The sequence below is a fragment of the Lineus longissimus genome, chromosome 11, assembly GCF_910592395.1.
Source record: "Lineus longissimus chromosome 11, tnLinLong1.2, whole genome shotgun sequence".
Lineage (NCBI taxonomy): Eukaryota > Metazoa > Nemertea > Pilidiophora > Heteronemertea > Lineidae > Lineus > Lineus longissimus.
The window spans coordinates 18,647,100-18,667,200 of record NC_088318.1 but is presented as its reverse complement, the minus strand read 5'-3'; the positions used below and the strand labels follow the sequence as shown (position 1 = coordinate 18,667,200).

The window sequence follows — 20,101 nt, the reverse complement described above, 5'->3', positions numbered from 1 at the left end:
CACACTAAAAGGTGGCAGCATAAACAATTGACCATAGTTGGGTCAAACCATGGGAGTGATGCCGCAAGAATTTTTACAAGATCTCAAAGGTCACATGACCTGCTAACGCGGATTAGATATAACAGGTACCCTTGGTGTTATCAGCGCCAGCCGTGGGGCCTATTGGTATTAGGCTCAATTTGTCCTCATCTTGTCTTGGATGTGCCCATGTCTTTTTAGAGATGGTTGTCTTCAGGAAGGTTTCTCTCGGTCTTGGTGGAAACTGGCCTCACTGTGGAGGAGACTGTGCCCATCTTTTCGAGACGGTTGTCTTCAGTTTGCCACAGTCTTGGTGGAGATTATTATGGAGGGGACTGTCCTCGCATCCATTTGAGACTTTCGTCTTCAGCAGAGACGACCACTTGGTGGAGACTTTGCTCCACTAGACATGAGGACAATATCCTCCACAGTAACGACAAGGCTGGTTTTATAAAACAGACAAGTGAAGTCTCCTGTTATAAAACAGTTGTTTTTAATTGAGAATTTGTTCACTGTTTCTGACCATGAGCAGGACATTTTACAAGCTCTACTTGAATCAAACTCGCCCACTTCAATTTCACCTGTCATGTTTCTAATTGATAAAAAATATAAATCTACACTGTCCAGCAGGGATCAGGTTCTCAGTGATATGGAATGCAAACTCCTCTCTTTGTAAAAACAGTCCTACTTCTGATTGCAGACTCGTGACTATACATAAAACATTCTACAAACACTCCATTTAAAATTTATAAACCTTCCTTCAAATGCAAACTCTCACTAATAACATCTCTTTTCATAGGCTGCGTCCAAGTTTCTCCGGAAGCCGTTGTTCAAAATATTTGCCTCTCTATGGAAAAATACAACCACACACTCCTGACACACTATTCCCATCGAAAGCTCTAACAGTCTTTCACAAAAGTTAGTTTTGGCCCAAAACGTAAGCTGGTATCAAATGAGCTTCACACAGTTCTTGTGGTCTTCACAAATAGTTCTCATTTGGTTGTATCCTGTTGCGACTCTCGCGGGCTAGTTTCTCACGTATCCGCCTCACCTCCGCCATCAGGACTATCTCTTCCTTGTCCAGTTCTTCTCGGCCTCTGTCAAGCGAAACTGGAATTGAATCAAAATAAATGTAACAAAACACATTTCGAGTGACTGCTATTCAAACACTGTTGAAAGAGATCGCTCAACGCAAATTGTTCTTGAAACTAATACTAACTACATGTATTACCAAGATTCGGGTCACCAATTTGCCTGGTGCAACATCGCGCTCTGACTGAAGCAAGAAAACTCCCTTCGAAATGATTCACCAGCATCATTTCAGTGAAGCACAGTTGCACAGACTCGCGCTGAACACAATGAGAAGGTTGCCGACTTACTGGTTGATGCCAGTGATTCAGTGTTGTCCGTCTCTGGGAACATATTCTCCATGTTTTGTATGTCCTTCAAATAGCCTGCAAAAGAACAAAAATTAGTAAAGACCAAAGAATATCGGTATTTGACCTCAACTAATTAGCCTACTCTACGGCAACCAGAATAGACATCAGTTCCCCTTTAACCATCAGGAACTGGAAACCAGCTTTGGGGATCGCAAGATCAACAGCTAACTGTGAGACTGCCAAGAATCTGTGATGGCCAACATCGACTATCGACAACATTCATGGACAAAAATTTTATCGTTATCCATTATGACCACCTAGCCAACACATAGTACTGAATTTCAGATACTTACCGCCTCTAGCTGACCCTGCAAGCTGTGTACGCCGGTCTGCTGCTAATGACGCGGCATGGATCTGCTCCAAGTAGTCATCACGACCAGTGTCCACTGTCTGTCTCTGGAACGAAACAATCAACAGTTGGCAAGGACATTCTTTTATGACACAGAAAAGATTTTCCTGTCCTTGACAACATTTCGTAACCTTGCCAACTGCTGGGTTCAGGGAGCATCCGTGGAATCATAAAGGCACGATATTTCAACTCTTCATCTTCTTGAGCTTGAGTAAGGCAGGTAAATGGGTATTAGTATCACAATGACTCACCTTGCTGTCATCGAGGTGCCTCACAAGACCAGCAACATCCTGCTCTACATCTGTGTTCTCTTTCTGGAGCCGCGCAATCTGAAGTAATGCGGAACTTTTAGGAAATGTTGTTGACCACCTTTAGAACATCAATGAATCATTGGTAGATGATTACTTTGGTCTGAGAGTTCGATCGGGGACCAACGACTGCAGAAGTGTCAAAAAATGTAAACCCCTTCTGTGCAATAACTAATGCATGTGACGAGATCAAACATAACGTACGGACCTCTCCAACATGTGGCTGAAGTTTGGTCAATTCCTGGTTCATATTTTGGGATTTATTCAACGAAAGTATACAATGTTTTTTGTGCCACCTAGTAGCCTGTGATGCATATTTGAAATGTCTACCTTGAACATATCTCTCTCTCGGTCCAACTCCTGCATCCTGTGTCTCGTTTCCATCAAGTTAAACACATCCGTATCAATCTGAGCCTGTTCAGTTCTTGCCATTTCTGACTGGAGCAACTGAAACAAAAATAGCCTCATTTTTAGTAAAATCCTGTAAAATCTGTTGATTTAACACTAAAACCCCATAAATTTGTTGATTCAAGAGTAATATCCAGTAAAATCAAAAATTAAGGCATAACACACTAAAAGTAATTGAATTCCCCGAAATGGGATGAAGGCCCAACTCCCAAACAAAAAACTTTGAACAGTTGCGTGTGTTGATCATGAGCAGTCTTATCTCTTAATCCATTATCCCCACAACTAAAATGCACATGCATGAGATAATTACCTTTCTCATTCTATTCTGAAAAGCATCGCTGCTGTTGTCAAGTTTTTCCAAGATGTCATCCTCCAAGTCATGTTGCCTCATCCTAGCAGCGTAGTTGATCTTCTCGGGCAGGCCACCCTGGGTTGCCCCACGTGCCAGCTCTTGCTCAAACATCTTCCGCTGGAGATGAAGCTCCATATTTTTCACCTCCTGTTCTTCAATGGCCTGCTGTGTCTCCTGTTCTCTCATTAATGTCTGAAAAGCAAGAATATTGTTATCCTTAAAGAAAACAATTCCGATGAGTTCCGCAGTTTGTATCCATCCACACTATTGTCTAAGGACTCCTTACTCTATAAAAGAGACCAGATACCAACCTTCCTTTCGAGTTCATCATCGAGCCTCTTCAAATCCACCTCTTTCTGTCTCTGCTGGTGGTTGATGAACTTTCTCCGAGCAGCATCGAGTAACTGTAATTCCTTTACTTTCACTTCCCGATTCATGGCCTGCACCCTGTAATTGTTAAAAACGTTTTCTCGTTATCGATGTTCCCAATTAAGTATATATACCTGTATACTCGGGTTCAAACCCATGACTAATGGATTGCGAGAAGCAACCAGAATACCATGTCATACCTTGATCGCTGGTCCACGAGTTTCTGTTCCTCATCCTGAATCATGCACCTCCTTTTCTCCTCAGCATCCAGTAAGAGCTGTTGCTGCCGGTACCACGCCTCCTCAGCATTGCGATGCTTCTCTGATTCCTGATTCAGTTCCAGTGTCAGCTGTCTCTGTTTTATATACTCCGTCTCTTCCTTTCGGAGTCTGTCGCGTTCTTGCACCTGAAGTGAAGACAGCATAATGATCACATCAGCAGTCCTTGTCATGTTGCTAAACAATACCACTCAGAAAGTAGGGTTGTCTCCCTAGATGTAAAATAGATCAACAGTCCTTGTCATGTCACTAAACAATACCACTCAGAAAGTAGGGTTGCCTCCCTAGATGTAAAATAGATCAACAAAAGATAGTTTACCTGGTAATCCACAATAAACTTTGGATACTTGTTGAAGACTGGATACGTGCCCCGGGTGAGAGGTACAAACTCTTCCATCATCCTCTTGGGGTGGATACCAGGGGGCGTCGTGTCATCGATCCTATACGCCTCCTTGATCACCTGACTGATATTGATGGCGTTGCGGTGGTGGAAGTAGTACTGTAATGGAGGACGATTATTTGGAAAATGTTGGAACCCTACAGTTTAAAACACCACACACAGGATATCAACATTTCAGGGATAATATAAACAGTTCATCTTGTACACATAAACATCTGATTTTGGACTCAACTTGAACATCACTAGGTAGAAAAATTTTGATATTCGATGAAACTCTCACCTTGAAATCATCCAGTTCTGTTGAGTGGAGTAGTGGGCCTCTCGAGCTGGTACAATAGGCAACGACCAGAGCAATCATGAAAGCAGGGGGGTTACTGATCAAGTTGTCACAGAGTTGGAGCCATTCTTCCTTTGTCAGGACTTCCGAGAACAAGGTCTCCATTAGAGGCCAGGCGTAGATCTGCAAGAGGATGGACCATAGAGAGGTTGCCACCAGATAGATATCTAGGGGACTTGTAGGGCAAATGGTAGAGCACCAACACGCCGGACCACTTCAAGCTTGTGGTTTTGCTTGTCCATGTAGAAAATAAAGCAAACAATGAATACAAATGTAAGATTAAAAGCAGTTTCTTTATTATATCAAGAAGCATTAATCTTCCAGCAGAAACTAAATTATCTGTGCACATTTATTTACAAAATTTGTGTCATATTCATCGTGTATCATTTTGTACAGTTCAAGTAACGGATGCCTTGTGATCACATTGCATTTAACATTTCCAATTTATATTGCAGAACCAAACACGCAAATAAAATACAATTCCTGGATTCATTCCACTTTTCTTAGATTCTGAATTAAAACATTTAAAGAGGCCAAATTGGCAAGTGTAGTCTCCAGAATAAAAATCTATATACAGAGCACATTAAGAAACACTAGGCTGATGGCCATATTACACATTTCTTAGAATCACTGAAAATGGCCTGGCCCAGTTGCTTTTCAGTCTCAGTCTCTGAAGTCAATTCATCATGGACGTATTGTGAAATAGACTCGTGTGGCACCCTGGCAGGTAAGTCCTTATGAAGAGCCATCGCTGACAAGATCTGCCAGTTGCAGAATAATGTCACCGTACATTTTATGAGGTTTGGAGTTGGACGACGAAAGAGTGTTACAAATAGTTATGAGCTTCTCCTCCAGTTGGCGTTTCTGTCTTTTTGGCTTTGTGTTGGATGCTCTGTTCCGTTTGTTGGAGAACCATCCTTTGACTTGATGCACCGTGATACCGCCTTGTTCTGCCATGATTGTCTTCTCCGCATCACTGGGATAAGGATCGTCAATATGGCGGTGATACCACTCCGTCATAATCGCCAGTGCTTTCCCGTTCAACTGTCTCGGTTTGGCGTTCATAGTACGTATCGCCTCGGGTGAGAACTGCGTGATCGCACCTTTCAAGAGTTTCAAGCTGCCGCTGACCCTCCTGGTAAGATGGACCTGCTGCATGTCATAGTAATCATGAATCCTTCTGACCTCCGTTGTATCCTCTGAACAGAAGTCCTCAACGTTCACACTGGCCAGAGCACTATGACGCTCCATTTCAATGGAGGTCGACTGTGTGTTGTAAAACTGTTCCAGTTCCATCACCTTTGAATCATTATACGTCGCAAGTTCCTTAAATTCACACCGCAGCATAGCTTTTTCTTCCGCAATGGCTTGCATGTCGGGAGAGCTGACACTCTCGTTGAATACAAGACTGTATGGGACAGCGTTCGCCTGGCACTCTTCAGCGAGGGTTGACTGCAGCTCGTTGAAAATCGGATTGGCTGATAACTGGTTCAAGTTTGTTAACGCGCTGTCAAAGTGAATGAGAGATGCCATTGTTTGTTCCATACAACACTGGCCGAATGCTGCAAGTTGTCTGACCGTCAAGTTGCACTGCAGAAGTTGAACACTGATTACAAGTGTTTCGAAGTCTCTTTATCGCATTTGATGGGACTGTGGCATCCAACTTAAGTTCCTGACCGCAAACGAAGTCAACGTGAAATCGTAGTGAAGTAGTTCGGAGATGTCTTTGCAAGAGTTCAGAGGAGTGCTTTCTACGTTCACTCTCCAAAGTTGAATGTGAAACTGACCAGTCTCAAAACCCAACACCCATATTATATCATTTCAAGTGGATTAGAAATCTGAGCAGACGATCACCTGGCCAGAACTGACCAAACATTGGAACCAGGCAATGAAAACAAAAGTGCCAGAGTCAAAGTGAACTCTTGTCACCAATTGTGCCCATTGTTGAGAAATTGATCACCTTGATTGAATCTGAACATGACCAAGGAGGTGTACATAACACATGTAACAATGTATTAGTTCTTAGGTAAGGTTCCGCTGGAATGAGACCCCGAGTCAATTGAGCATTCAGGCCAATTATTGATTACACAAAAGGACTAGAACTCCACCCTTGGATTCAACGGACCGAAATCTAAACTTAATTGTTTATAAATAAAGACATAATAAGCTTATGCAAACAGAAGCATACTGTTATGGCTTGGACATTGGTACAAGCTAATCATTTTAAAGACATGCAATTGTTTATTGGTGTAAGCTAATCAATTAAGGAGTAATTAATTGGTTTATTTTTAAAGGAAATTGCAAACTGACTTGTTTTTGTAAGTTAATGAGTTATGAGCAGAGTTGGGGTACTTTTACAATGAGCCTCTCCTCATGGCTTGTTTACATATACTCTATAATTTACTCACAACAAAAAAAATCGGAAAAAAAAGTATCAAAAAAATTTATCAGAAATTTGAAAAAAAATGTAAGGGAATAGCAATACCAGTGACTATGACAATGACTTGTACAAGCATTTTCCTGAAGAAAACTTGAGAACTTAATCTCATTTTCCCCTCTTTTCCTCCCTTTTCTGCATATGCCACCAGGTACTACTTTGCCAGAGGAGGTCACCTGCGAGTTCAACTCCACTGCAAAGCACACTATACCCCTGTGGCACGAACCTAACCACAACATTTTGGGAATCTAACTCGTGCTAAGACATAACTTACTTGAGAAGTGACGTTGTATTTGACAAGATGTTGTAGGAGTTCCTTGTCATGGTGTGCCAGGACATTCTCTACCATACTCAGTACATTGATCGGAGGGTTGGGGAAGTATTCAAACCAATGCTGGCACCAGTTCACTGGAAAAAGAACATCTCAACTTGAAATGAAGACAAAACGTCGACACAAAAACAACCTGGGATTAAAACTTGAAGTTTCTCAGAGAGAGGGGTCTGGAGAGAGAGGAAAGTGATCTACTGATCATTGGGAGATGGTTGACAGGGTTCCAGAGGTAAAAGGTTCTATTCTTAGTTTGTTTATTAAGGGGAAAGCGCGTACGCAGTCCCCCACTACCATAAATGCTGCACCCGAGTCACCCACATTTGGGGTGATCGCAAGGGTCAGCCCAACCGAAGTGCAATGGAAAGGCCTCGCCCTGGGAGAACGTCCTTGATGATCAACGTTAACTCCTGTGCCAGGTAAGTATGCTTGATATCTGGCAGTTGGTTCAGGACTTTCAGGCAGAATCCAACCATTACTTGGTTGACAGAAATGAGCCACTCCAACATTTCAGCATCAAAGGCTCAAAATCAAGACCATTTCATGTCAATTCATCCACTCATAGATTTGATTCTATATTTGAACTAATTCTTCATTACTCGTTTTTATTAAAATTCCACCGACATTTCAAACAATACGGCATATTTTCCAAAACTCTCCTTAATTCACAACCAGTACAGAGGCCATGAAAGCCGCATAAATAATGAGCAAACTGTTCTCTAGATGTGGAGGTACAATAATCAGTACGCTGTCTGCTTTTGTGCTATTTTTAGCAAATGACTCTATACACACGTCCTTATAACGTTTTCCAGTCAAGTTTTCTGTGTCAAAGGATTAATTAGTGTGGACGGACCAGATATTGAGGAATAATAGTCATATTTTTCAGAATTTAGATCAATATATGAAAAATGATTGCCACAAAAAGTCAAGTTGGCTCCAATTGAATGTTTGGTTCTGACTGTTATGATATCAAATGGTCTTCTTTATCAATCCTAGTTGCTACAATGTTTCATTATTACTTTTCTGAACACCAAGTACTAGTTGTGACCAATCGGGTAGAAATGCTTGGACAGTCACAACACCAAGCATACTTACCTGACACCGGAGATACCACGATCATAAAGGTGGTTCTCCCAGATGGAGGCCCGACTCTTGCACTTCGGTTGGGTTGAAATCTGCGGCCGCTGAGGCGTGACTTGGGTGTCAATTTATGGTAGCGGGGGACAGCGTACGCGCTTCCCCCAAACAATCAAATAAAGAACAGAACCCTGTGAATCCAGTATCCCAGTTCAAGTCTACAAAAGGGACAGGCGGGCCCCCACAGACCTGATCCCAGACTCAAGTCCCAGACTCTGTAATAATGCTCTTCCTCATTTGATCGCTAGTTCACTGTAACTTCCAGGGAGCCATTACCAGGCTGGAGAGCAGAGGCTCAGAACCAGAGTTCTATCTAAATGTCACTGCTGTAAGTCCTCCTCCAGTCCCTTTCAATCAATAGGGTGTCAAGCCATTAACAATTTACAACTAACATCTTCCACACCATATTGAAATTTTTGTACTTTGGACATTCAGGGTGTCACAGGATAGGATTATAGGAGGAGAATTCTATTCTTAGTTTGTTTATTAAGGGGAAAGCGCGTACGCAGTCCCCCACTACCATAAATGCTGCACCCGAGTCACCCACATTTGGGGTGATCGCAAGGGTCAGCCCAACCGAAGTGCAATGGAAAGGCCTCGCCCTGGGAGAACGTCCTTGATGATCAACGTTAACTCCTGTGCCAGGTAAGTATGCTAAATATCTGGAAGTTGGTTCAGGACTTTCAGGCAGAATCCAACCATTACTTGGTTGACAGAAATGAGCCACTCCAACATTTCAGCATCAAAAGCTCAAAATCAAGACCATTTCATGTCAATTCATCAACTCATAGATTTGATTTTATATTTGAACTAATTCTTCATTACTCGTTTTTATTAAAATTCCACCCACATTTCAAACAATATTGCATTTTCCCCAAATTTCTCCTCAATTTACAACCAGTACAGAGGCCATGAAAGCCGCATAAATAATGAGCAAATCGTTCTCTAGACGTGGAGGTACAATATCAGTACGCTGTCTGCTTTTGTGCTATTTTTAGCAAATGACTCTATACACACGTCCTTAAAACGTTTTCCAGTCAAGTTTTCTGTGTCAAAGGATTAATTAGTGTGGACGGACCAGATATTGAGGAATAATAGTCATATTTTTCAGAATTTAGATCAATATATGAAAAATGATTGCCACAAAAAGTCAAGTTGGCTCCAATTGAATGTTTGGTTCTGACTGTTATGATATCAAATGGTCTTCTTTATCAATCCTAGTTGCTACAATGTTTCATTATTACTTTTCTGAACACCAAGTACTAGTTATGACCAATCGGGTAGAAATGCTTGGACAGTCACAACACCAAGCATACTTACCTGACACCGGAGATACCACGATCACAAAGGTGGTTCTCCCAGATGGAGGCCTGACTATTGCACTTCGGTTGGGTTGAAATCTGCGGCCGCTGAGGCGTGACTCGGGTGTCAATTTATGGTAGCGGGGGACAGCGTACGCGCTTCCCCCAAACAATCAAATAAAGAACAGAACCCTGTGAATCCAGTATCCCAGTTCAAGTCTACAAAAGGGACAGGCGGGCCCCAACAGACCTCATCCCAGACTCAAAGTCCCAGACTCTGTAATAATGCTCTTCCTCAATTGAACGCTAGTTCACTGTAACTTCCAGGGAGCCATTACCAGGCTGGAGAGCAGAGGCTCAGAACCAGAGTTCTATCTAAATGTCACTGCTGTAAGTCCTCCTTCAGTCCCTTTCAATCAATAGGGTGTCAAGCCATTAACAATTTACAACTAACATCTTCCACACCATATTGAAATTTTAGAAAATACTTTCAAAATATAATTGATAACAATTTTTGGGCTTTGAACATTCAGGGTGTCGGGGAAAGGATTATAGGAGGGGAATTCTATTCTTAGTTTGTTTATGAAGGGGAAAGCGCGTACGCAGTCCCCCACTACCATAAATGCTGCACCCGAGTCACCCACATTTGGGGTGATCGCAAGGGTCAGCCCAACCGAAGTGCAATGGAAAGGCCTCGCCCTGGGAGAACGTCCTTGATGATCAACGTTAACTCCTGTGCCAGGTAAGTATGCTAGATATCTGGAAGTTGGTTCATAACTTTCAGGCAGAATCCAACCATTACTTGGTTGACAGAAATGAGCCACTCCAACATTTCAGCATCAAAAGCTCAAAATCAAGACCATTTCATGTCAATTCATCCACTCATAGATTTGATTTTATATTTGAACTAATTCTTCATTACTCGTTTTTATTAAAATTCCACCCACATTTGAAATAAATAAGGCAATTCTCAGCTAGTTTTCTATCAAAACCCGACAACCCCATTGATCTAGAAATGCCGCATAAGTAATGAGCAGATCATTCTTCAATTGTGGAGGTAAAATAAACCCTGCCGTTCTATTTATAGCCAATGTTCATTGCCACAATCACAATGGACAGCTGACCTACTTAGTTTCCAACAATGAACCTGTAAATGCCCCAACACAATGAATGACAACCTTAATATCAGGGTAGTCCAGTTTCTTGTAGGGGGTTCAGCCAGTAGATAGTGCCTCGGAAAGATAAACATTGGCTAAAAATAGCAGGCAGACCTCATATTGCACCGCGCTGCAGTCAAAGTTGGAGAACTGAGTCCCCAGCTTGCTGAGAATCACGCAGACCTCCCAACTTGCCAAGCTGGCCTTCCCAGACCCTGGGAAAGGATGAACTTATAAAATGATGTTGGAGTAATTGTGTTTTAAGAGTAATGGACTCACAATTTGGCTGTTTTTCTTGTGAGGCACACACATTTTCCCAGGCACTTTGCAGGGCAGAATGCTGGGTATGTAAGAAGCCTAAAGTACTCATTGGTAAAGTTGACAGCTAAAGACACCTGAGTGTGACACAGTCACTTTCTCAGACTCCCAAAACCACCCTGTCATCGGACAAGATCAGGTCAGGAAACCTATAACAAGGACAGCACAAGAGGAGCTTAAAGGCTTCTATTCTTTGTTTGATTGTTGGGGGAAGCGCGCACGCTGTCCCCCGCTATCATAAATTTCGCACAAGTCACTTTAGTAACCACAGATGTCAACCCAACCGAAGTGCTATGGTCGGGCCTCCATCTGGGAGAACCACCTTTATGATCGTGGTATCTCCTGTGACAGGTAAGTATGCTTGGTATTTGTCAGACAGGCTCTTTATGTATGAGAGCTCACAACTATAACTTGGTGTTCAGAACACAGCCAATCAAATATTATTGCAATTAGAACTGAGAATCAAAACTAGAAGTGACATATGCAATTTGATCAAATATACACTTTGAGCTGACCTGATTGATTATGGCAACATATTTTTTAATTTCCATCTAAATTCTGCCAAATATTGCTTTTGTTTGCAATATTTCACTTTTTAGCAAAGTTTATCATCTGACACAGAAAATCTCAGAGCAATACGTCGAGAGAACGTCTGTATTAGTAATAGTTCAATATTGAGCAATTGGCTAAAAATAGCACAGAAGCAAAAGGCAGAATAATCATACCTCCAGAATTGGAGAATGGTCTACTCATTAAATATGCAGATTTATAAACTGGTACACCTTGTAATTGTAATTTTTAGGCAGAAAATAGAGGACAAACTGCTGTAGGCCCCTATTGTTACAATTTCCCCTTCATAAACAAACAAAGAATAGTACCCCCCTTCCTACTCTAAGGGTGGCATTTTTTACCGTATTGCTCAGAGACTTCAACGGCATTTTTCTTGCGTGAAGTGACTGCTGAAAAGCTGGCTTACCTAGTAATGTGGCAACGATCTCAAAGCACACCAGCTGGTTATTCTGTAGGAGCTTGACGATCGGGAAAGTAAAGAGCGGCAAATATTCCGTCTCTCCAAATATGGGTGACCAGTGGCCCAATGCTGACAGGGTCCTGAAAATGGGGAACAAAATATACTGAAAAATATGTCCAATTATCACAGATATAAATTTACCAAGAATTTTGCTAAAAATCCTATGTGAAGTATGTTTCATGGAAGGGAGCATGAATAGCCATATAATTAAACCCTCAGAAAAAGTTGAGTTCACAATATATATTGGAATAGAAAACTTAGAAGAGTCGAATTCCTCCTCAAGAGCAGTCTTTATAGGGAAACCACGCCTACCTTTGTAATACTCTGGTGAGCTTCCGACTCTTCAGAGGATATGTCTCGTGGATATTCATATAGGCAGAGTGTGTCCCCTTCTCAACCAAGGCAGCATAAGCGGCGTGATTCTCGGGGAGGCGCAGCAACGAACGCCAAATGAACAACCTGAAATATTTCACATTACCATCAGTCATGTGTAAAACTAGAAAACTGGAAGTATTTCTCAAGGGGAAGTGATATATCAAAGTATGGTCACAACTTCTCAGTGAAAGTCAGAGAAGTTAAAGGTGATATCAGGCATTATAATCATTCCAAATGAACGAACCTGTACTTGGCAGGATACTCGCCGTAACCCTTGAGTATGGCATGCATCTTGTCTTTGTCTAAACCATTGGGGAGATCACTCTGGAACACAAGGTCACATCCAATTATCAACTGATCAAGGACACAAAATACAAAACTTGACAACAATACTTCTTAAGAGTTGAATTCCTTAGAGTTCAGTATATTTTGTACTGCTAGTTTCCATTATGGTACAAGGCAAGAACTGTCCCCTTGAAGGCCGTGACAGCTCATGACTGTGTTTACAGTACTACACCATATTAAGAGAAATGTGTTTATTGGAAAAAATAGTTGACAATAACATGTTGTCTTTGACGTCTGCATGTTTCAAGGTAGCTGAGGGACTTAGTGTGTCGTTACTCTAATTTCACTTGAAACATTTTATGGGAAAAACAGCCGAGGTTGCTATTCTGGCCGTTTTCTATTCACCTGATTGTGAGAGGTGTTTCCCTTCCTGGCTGGATGCTTGATCCTCCTGTATGACTGGTTTGATGATTTACTTAGCATGCTGGACTGGGTCGTACCAGTATCATTCATCTTCTCCCCAACAACCTTCAGAAGTGCTGGCGGAGGCTGGAAAGTAGAGGAACAAGATACATTTAGGGATTGTCTATAATATCAATGTGATGATCTTACAATCCGAACAATGTTCTGATGATTCTCATACCTTGTTTATTTCCTCACTGAGATACTGAGCGCTGTATATATCCAACCTGCCGCTGTCCGTGATGGCAACAACATGGTGCCCGCTTGGACTGATAGAGATGTTCATGATGCCGTCTTCAATACTGCCAATGTCGAACAATAGTTTACAGCTATCTGTATTGATGAATCTTGCAATGCCGTCCTGACTTAAAACAGCCAGAATCTGTAAGGAGATAATCACATAGTTTTGAGCGATTTCAACAATTGAAATGGTTCGGATCTGGCGGTTACGAAGCTGATCAATTTCTGACCTCGTTCAAGACATTTTATCACAAACTACCAACCTGTCCTGCTCCACCTTCGACGATCTCTGACAGAAAGTCCAGCTGCCTGACGACCTTAACCTTCGAAGGCATCTGTATAATCCTGACCAGCTGATGCGACTCCAACGACCAGATATGTAAGAAGTTTGATTTTCCACCGGCAGCGAGCATACTTCCATCTCTGCAGTTCAAAATAGTTAAAACTGTCAAAGTTAAAATGCTATAACTGGGACAGACATGCATACTCCTATTTTTGAAATTTTGAAACTTTTGAAATTTTTGAAATTTTAGAAATTTTTGTAATTCTGGAAATTTTAGAAATTTTTGAAGATTTTTGTAATTTTTGAAATTTTTGACTGGAAGAGTCAAAGTGGGAAATGACTGGAGTTTGACTCGGAAATGACTCTGTCCCAGGACACAACTTTCGACACTACTGAAAACTTTACTGAAATTTGTCTCTCCCCCACGCCTCCCCATGTTTGATGAGACAAACTATACCACCAGTTTGGTATCAATGACAAATGCTGCTGTGAGAACATCCACCTACCTTGTACAGGCAAACGTCTTGTAATGTGGTGTTTTCCCCTGCGGCACTGGCAGCTGGAATTTACAGTTGAGTGTGTCGGACTCCCAGGCGAAGATTGAATCATCTTTGAAACAGGTGACGATGGTGTTACTCAGAGGAATGAAGAAAACCTGGAGAAGTATGATAGAAGTCATGACAAACAAAATCATTGAAAGATATTAACAGCACTTTCACTTTCAATGGGATAAGGCAAAGCATAAAAACGTGTTCAACAAATTTGTAAACAATACCTTGACAATTCCAACATTTTCTTTGATGTTGAGTTTGCGTTTCCTTTGGAATGTATCGAGATCCCAAAGCTGTGCGGTCTCACTCGAAGCGGTCAGGGCGTACCGTCCAGAGGTATGGACGGATATCGTATGAATAGCTGAATCATGGCCTTTCATCCACGCAATCAACTCCTTAGATTCTGGAAGATTAACAAATAAGAGCACTCTGTAAGTCACAATGGAAACATCCTTGCAATCCTGGCAACAGCAACAATCTCCGGGGAGCCAAAGAGGTGTGACTTATGGCATGAAGATTCTATAGCATAAGTAAATAAGTAACTGGATTGAGAAATGGGCATAAATGTACTAGATGTCTTGTGCTCTTTAAACCATTTCCAAGTACCAACCAAGCTAGAGATATAATCTCCTTAATAGACAAACATCAAAGTTTTGTGGTCAACTCGAGTTTTGAGTATTTACTATCAAGATATTACCAACATGACATTACCTGTATCATAACATTTTAGGGAGTAATCTGACATTCCCACCAGGAACTCAGTCCTCCTTCTCAAGGTGAATGCAAGGGCTGTACATGGTGTCCCTGTTCTCTGCACGAGGGAAAATCTGAAATCGGCACAAATGGAGATTTTAACGTTGATGCAGTCAATGCTCAACAGACTTTCAGAAAAAATCCGCCCTCTATGCTTGCGAACATACCGGTTAACAGTATACTTTAAAGTTCGACCTCTGTGACTAAAAAGTGACATTGAAAAGTAGGTCAAATCAAAAATCTAGGTGATGTCGTCAATAGATACACCAGCCTTAAAATTTGGCCAATCAAGCTACAGCCACCAGCGGGCCTTTAGTTTAGAACGGTAAGATGACCGCCTTGCCCCCAGTGCTTGTAAATTGCACTTCATCTACATCATACATACCTGTTTTTATTCAAGTCAAACACATAGATGCTGCCTTGGTGGTCTCCAGCGACAAAGCTGTCTCCTTTGACATCAAAGGTTGAGTGGAGGAAACGCACGTTCCGAGGATGAAGGGAGAGACTGCTGGATACTGTATTAACAATGCTGACAACTAGTCTGAAAGGCCAATAAAGTACGACATCAGAATGAGAACAAATGGAATATAAAAATTTGTTTCCCCCTGGCCTCGGGCGGAGTTGATGGACCTTTTTAATGAAGTCAACGACGCACTTCGGCATACCTATTAAACTAACTCAATGCGCACACTCACTCAGTCACTGAGAACAAGTCAGAAGGCCTACGCTAAGCCAACCACCAACAATGCCATAAGCAACCATGACTGGTTAGGGCCCAAACGTCTACTACTACGAAAAGGGGATCCGCCATGCCACTGCCACTGGCACTGGGTGGCGCCTGCCATGGCCGGTCATCATCCAGTCCCCATTAATACAAACAATGGTTTGTCCAGCGTTTTGACGGCTGACATGGGTTCTGCATCCGAGTGAGCCTTAGGTACCTCAGATATCAATGCAATATCATCATATGCACTATTGACATTGCAAGTTGTAGTGTATGTAAGGACCATGCATGCAAGTGTGCCTGCTTCATGCATGCAAGTGATGCACGGAACATGCCGAACTCCTGAAGATTTTTTCGTCATCAACATTTTCAACAACCCACCCATTATTAGAACTTGAAGGGGATGGTTTCCGGTACCAAATTTTTCCGGAGTCTCTTTTGCAAACGTCCAGCACATTTGTGCCCATTTCGTTTACGATCCGACCAAGAAATAGGTTTGAATATGAAAGAATAATTTTCAATCGGCCCGCGCTCAGAAATTGACCTTGACCTCCTCGGAGTTGGCCAATTTGTAGGTTTTTAACAAAGAAAATTCCTTTTCTTTTGGATTAACCAAACGAAAGAATTTATTCAAAATCATTAGAATATGGGAAATTAATAAAAAAATAAGAAATGCAGAAAGCAACACTGTGGTGACTCGTTATTGTAGAGATAAACTTGCCCGAAAATTTTGTCACTGAGCATTATCTTAACCATGGCCCATGGGTGACCACGTGGATGGCCGGAATGTTTATATTTTGATTCTAAAAATAGCAATACGTCAGATTTATTTCCGGGTTTGCCTCGTTCTGAAACGCAGTCATGTCGGACCACGTGGTTGAACAACTTGTTGTGGATTCTGGTGGTTTTATCAGAGATGCTCCTTTGCGGGTGAGATGATTTTTCCAAGTTGACGACCTCGTCAAAGGCATTGTATATGTTATCATGGTCCAGGTGACGTTGCTTTAAAAAGACCATAAGTAGGCCTATAAGAATCTATTGCCAGACATTCACCTTCCTTCGAGCATTGGTGTCTGTACAAGAAATAGTTTTTCCGAATGTCGGACGGGATATTCCTGTGTCAGTTGATCAGTGCTGGCCTCTGAAGCCTTTGTCTGGGGGTGGGGTTCTTTCTCTCTGACCTTGAAGATCTCTGTTGAAGAGACAGCCCAGCCCAATTAGTCTGTGGTAAATACTGGCGCATCTGGCAAAAGGTACGGTCCAGTAAATACCAGTAGGCCCTATCTCATCTGTGCACATTTTCTGATACATCCAAGAACTTCCCTCTATCCTCATTAGTGCAGGCCAGAATTATCTCAAATTGTATTGATATGTGTTCTCCAGGTCATTGGTGAGAACGTCTACACGTTGAGAGATGTCGTGACTGAAATTCGTGACAAGGCAACCAGGCAAAGACTTCAGGTTTTACCATATCAGCCCAAGTTCAGGGAACCTTCTTCTGAAGCGATTAAGTTTGGTGAGTATTGTCATGAGCGATATGAGAGAGTACTTACCCTCATTGGAGTTCATACATCTTGCAGCATTCCCATATCAACATCAAAGGTTTTTGTGGTAACCACAAATACACCAATGTGATGACCACCATTTCTGTCTTTTCCAGTTAGTGAATTTGCAAAGAAAACTGGCGACTACCGTAGTCTTTCTGCAACTGACATTCGCGTTATTGCCCTCACCTATATGCTGGAGAAAGAGTTTGTAGGAGACAATCACATCAAGACAGTTCCTGAGAGAAAGGTAGGGATAGCAATCAAACACTTTTCAAATGTTTTAAATGGCCTTGTCACGATCTTTAGGCAAAATAAAATCGTCGTCACTTCAGTTTTGCCTTCAAAAACATTTCCCAACGAGTTCATCACTAAATCAATCATATTTATTACCATTCCTAATTAACCTTGAACTGTAATCATTTCCTGCAGGCTGTTTGGACGGAAACAAAGAAGACACTTGACAAAGCCACTGATGTGGCAGGATTCTATCTTGGGCCAAAAAAGGTGAGTATCGGGCATTTGTAAAGCCTGTCTCCCCAATGAATAGTTCTTAAGTGTTGAGAGTGTACACAGAGCTTTAAGCATCCAAGCAAAGAATACCTGCTGCAGACAGGGTTTTTTTTGCAAATTAGTTTAGGACATGAAATCTCCAGGTTGTTTCCATGAACAGGAACAATTTGCCAAATAGTTGACAATAAGAACTTTTTCAGGTTGACCAGCAGCGCTCAAGGAATACCACAGAGTGTAGTAACGAGGGCAAGGACTTAAAACCAAGCCGGGAGACGGATGCTTGTGATGCAGAGTGTGCAGACAAAACAGGGACTGTTCCAATTTCTGAAAATTCAAAAAATGAAAATATTGATCGTGAAAATACAGGCGTTCTAAATGATGGAATTGAAGGAAATAAAGACACAGACAATTCTCTTGAGAAGAGAGTTGAAGTTGAATCAGAAGATTTGAGATCAGGTGCTGAGGGTCGGACTGATACAGATAAAGATTTAGAATCTGAGAGATCAGATTTGGATGTTGAGACGAGATTGGGTGATGGAGATGTAGTCCCTGATGATGAACTGTTAGAGGAAACTGACTCTGAATCTGAAGAGGAGGATGATGATGATGATGATGATGATGATGATGGATGGATTACACCGCAAAATATTGCCAGCGTCAAAAAGACGATGAAGAACACGAATGAGGAAGAGAGCAAGGTTACAGTTGGATGTTTGACGATGGATTTTGCTATGCAGGTATTGTTATATTCCTACTGTTTGGCTAAGAGACCATTTGTAAATCCAACCAGTAGCTTGCGGACCAAACATTTACAAATAGACTACAGTTAATATGATCTTTCAAGGCATTCTGAATGTGTCTTTGCTCTCTAAAGACGAATTTTGGATGAATGGAAATTGTAAGCTCGCACTGAGACCCAACACTCTTATTATGAGGATGATTTGTTATGAGTCCGATCTCAAATCTTAACCTGAAGATATGCCCTCTCATTTCACTTTCTTTTGTCTTTAGAATGTTCTGCTGCAGCTGGGTCTAAATGTGATCTCAGTTGATGGGATGCTGATCAAAAGGACCAAGAGTTATGTCTTGAGATGTTATGCTTGCAATAAGTAAGTAGCTCTCCTAATGTGTATCAGGTTGTAGAGAGTGTTGATTGAGTCAGCCAGCAGCCATCGTTCTGCCATCTTTTGTAAAGATGACATGAGCAAAACCATGTTTGAAACTTTGCGTGCAAGGAAAAGTTCTAAGACCTCATTTTACTGCTTACAGGATAGCCACTCGTATGACACTACAGTTCTGCCCAAGCTGTGGTAACAAGACGTTAAGGAAGGTGGCGATGACAGTGGGGGCTGATGGCTCTATCCAGTATTTCATGTCAAAGAGAAGAGCACCTACAACTAGAGGAATGAATGTAAGTTTGGTGATTAAACCGTAAGTGGGTTGGTTCATTGAGCATCGCCCGGGTGGATCCCACTTCCCAGTCGGACCAGATGGAAAGTAACGAAGAAGTCTTGAACTATTTACTTCACAGGGTCCTTTTCATGTCCAGACACTACATTCACCTTCCATTCCTGGAAGCTCTGTTGTTTGAATGGTACACGGCAGAACATGATGAAGGTTCCAGTTGTATCAACAAGTCATCTGTGATGTCTTTATTCTGATTATTTCAGCAATCTATACCGGCACCGCAGGGAGGGAAACATAGCCAGAATCCCATTCTATTCGCAGACCAGCCCCTTCCTCAGCAGAAACCCCCAAAGAAAGCACTCGGTGCGACAGACGTCTTTGATCCAGATTATGATGCAAAAACATCACCGTTTGCTCTCAATGATGTGACGAGTCGTGCTGCACAGTTAGGAATTAAACAAAGAGGGCGCCAGGGACAGGGGAATAAGAAACGACATGGGAAAAGACGCTGAGGTGTTTGTTAATCATGGTCCAGTGGAACTTCCTCTGCCAGACATCAGCATTTCTTGTTAGCAGGCCACCCTTTCAGTAAAGCTCTGGGAGTTTGGTTTTTGTCCAAAAGTAGTTCCATTCAATTTGGACTTTCTATAGGACTGTATTTGCCACTCGAAAGCCAAAGGGCAGTTCTCCTGTGTTGCATCCAAAGACAAGCGCCAGGGGTTATTTCATTCTTGATTTATCAATAAACGTTATCAAAATATCTTTGAATCTTGTTCCTTTCTCTTTTCCCACCCTCAAACTACCAGGTCTTTTGGACTTCAGTTCAAGACCGGACACTTCTGTCCATGGCATTCTAGAGTCAGCACACGGAATATCACTCTAAGAATTATGGGACAGACATGATTTGGACAGTTCATAACTCAGCTGCCCCAATCCCATAATCAAAGTGCCATATGCCGTTGGTCTGGCACGGTTGATTCTGTGCCTTACATCATGAG

The 20,101-nt window shown here is 41.9% G+C and overlaps 2 protein-coding genes, 5 non-coding genes and 1 pseudogene across 8 annotated transcripts; 3 read left to right on the top strand and 5 right to left on the bottom strand.

Annotated features, from left to right (window-relative positions):
- Nucleotides 1-500: 500 nt before the first annotated feature.
- Nucleotides 501-16,177, bottom strand: LOC135495899 (TBC1 domain family member 31-like). The gene is made up of 22 exons (XM_064784912.1): nucleotides 16,021-16,177; nucleotides 15,301-15,456; nucleotides 14,874-14,989; nucleotides 14,387-14,565; nucleotides 14,118-14,266; nucleotides 13,592-13,751; nucleotides 13,270-13,470; nucleotides 13,032-13,175; nucleotides 12,586-12,665; nucleotides 12,279-12,425; nucleotides 11,913-12,046; nucleotides 6,970-7,103; nucleotides 4,202-4,381; nucleotides 3,841-4,020; nucleotides 3,444-3,649; nucleotides 3,186-3,321; nucleotides 2,833-3,066; nucleotides 2,445-2,561; nucleotides 2,058-2,135; nucleotides 1,751-1,853; nucleotides 1,398-1,472; nucleotides 501-1,128 (listed from the first exon to the last, which is right to left on the bottom strand). The coding sequence occupies exons 1-22, from the start codon at nucleotides 16,104-16,106 to the stop codon at nucleotides 998-1,000; spliced, it is 3,126 nt and encodes a 1,041-aa protein (XP_064640982.1). The 5' UTR covers nucleotides 16,107-16,177; the 3' UTR covers nucleotides 501-997.
- Nucleotides 7,286-7,450, bottom strand: LOC135496419 (U1 spliceosomal RNA). Its single transcript, XR_010448674.1, has one exon. It is a non-coding gene; the product is annotated as a U1 spliceosomal RNA (small nuclear RNA).
- LOC135496423 (U1 spliceosomal RNA) lies at nucleotides 8,111-8,267 on the top strand. The gene has a single exon (XR_010448677.1). It is a non-coding gene; the product is annotated as a U1 spliceosomal RNA (small nuclear RNA).
- On the bottom strand, nucleotides 8,649-8,813 carry LOC135496418 (U1 spliceosomal RNA). The gene has a single exon (XR_010448673.1). It is a non-coding gene; the product is annotated as a U1 spliceosomal RNA (small nuclear RNA).
- LOC135496420 (U1 spliceosomal RNA) lies at nucleotides 9,473-9,629 on the top strand. The gene has a single exon (XR_010448675.1). It is a non-coding gene; the product is annotated as a U1 spliceosomal RNA (small nuclear RNA).
- LOC135496417 (U1 spliceosomal RNA) lies at nucleotides 10,047-10,211 on the bottom strand. Its single transcript, XR_010448672.1, has one exon. It is a non-coding gene; the product is annotated as a U1 spliceosomal RNA (small nuclear RNA).
- On the top strand, nucleotides 10,906-19,863 carry LOC135495900 (RNA-binding protein NOB1-like). 2 transcript variants are annotated; one of them, XM_064784914.1, is made up of 8 exons: nucleotides 10,906-11,287; nucleotides 17,023-17,155; nucleotides 17,300-17,433; nucleotides 17,616-17,690; nucleotides 17,897-18,433; nucleotides 18,708-18,805; nucleotides 18,966-19,107; nucleotides 19,367-19,863. In XM_064784914.1, the coding sequence occupies exons 3-8, from the start codon at nucleotides 17,377-17,379 to the stop codon at nucleotides 19,613-19,615; spliced, it is 1,158 nt and encodes a 385-aa protein (XP_064640984.1). In that variant the 5' UTR covers nucleotides 10,906-11,287; nucleotides 17,023-17,155; nucleotides 17,300-17,376; the 3' UTR covers nucleotides 19,616-19,863. The 2 variants fall into 2 exon arrangements, with proteins under 2 accessions (XP_064640984.1, XP_064640983.1); XM_064784913.1 differs by lacking the exon at nucleotides 10,906-11,287 and adding an exon at nucleotides 16,494-16,569.
- LOC135496422 (U1 spliceosomal RNA) lies at nucleotides 11,142-11,295 on the bottom strand (annotated as a pseudogene).
- Nucleotides 19,864-20,101: the final 238 nt, after the last annotated feature.

Coding starts and splice junctions, on each gene's coding strand:
- LOC135495899 (XM_064784912.1), bottom strand. CDS start 16,106: ATGGGCACAAATGTGCTGGACGTTTGCAAAAGAGACTCCGGAAAAATT. Junction 15,457..16,020: donor CCTTCAAGTTCTAATAATGG/GTGGGTTGTTGA, acceptor TTGGCCTTTCAG/ACTAGTTGTCAGCATTGTTA. Junction 2,562..2,832: donor TTCAGAATAGAATGAGAAAG/GTAATTATCTCA, acceptor TTTTTGTTTCAG/TTGCTCCAGTCAGAAATGGC.
- LOC135495900 (XM_064784913.1), top strand. CDS start 16,501: ATGTCGGACCACGTGGTTGAACAACTTGTTGTGGATTCTGGTGGTTTT. Junction 17,156..17,299: donor TTCTGAAGCGATTAAGTTTG/GTGAGTATTGTC, acceptor TGTCTTTTCCAG/TTAGTGAATTTGCAAAGAAA. Junction 18,806..18,965: donor AGATGTTATGCTTGCAATAA/GTAAGTAGCTCT, acceptor TACTGCTTACAG/GATAGCCACTCGTATGACAC.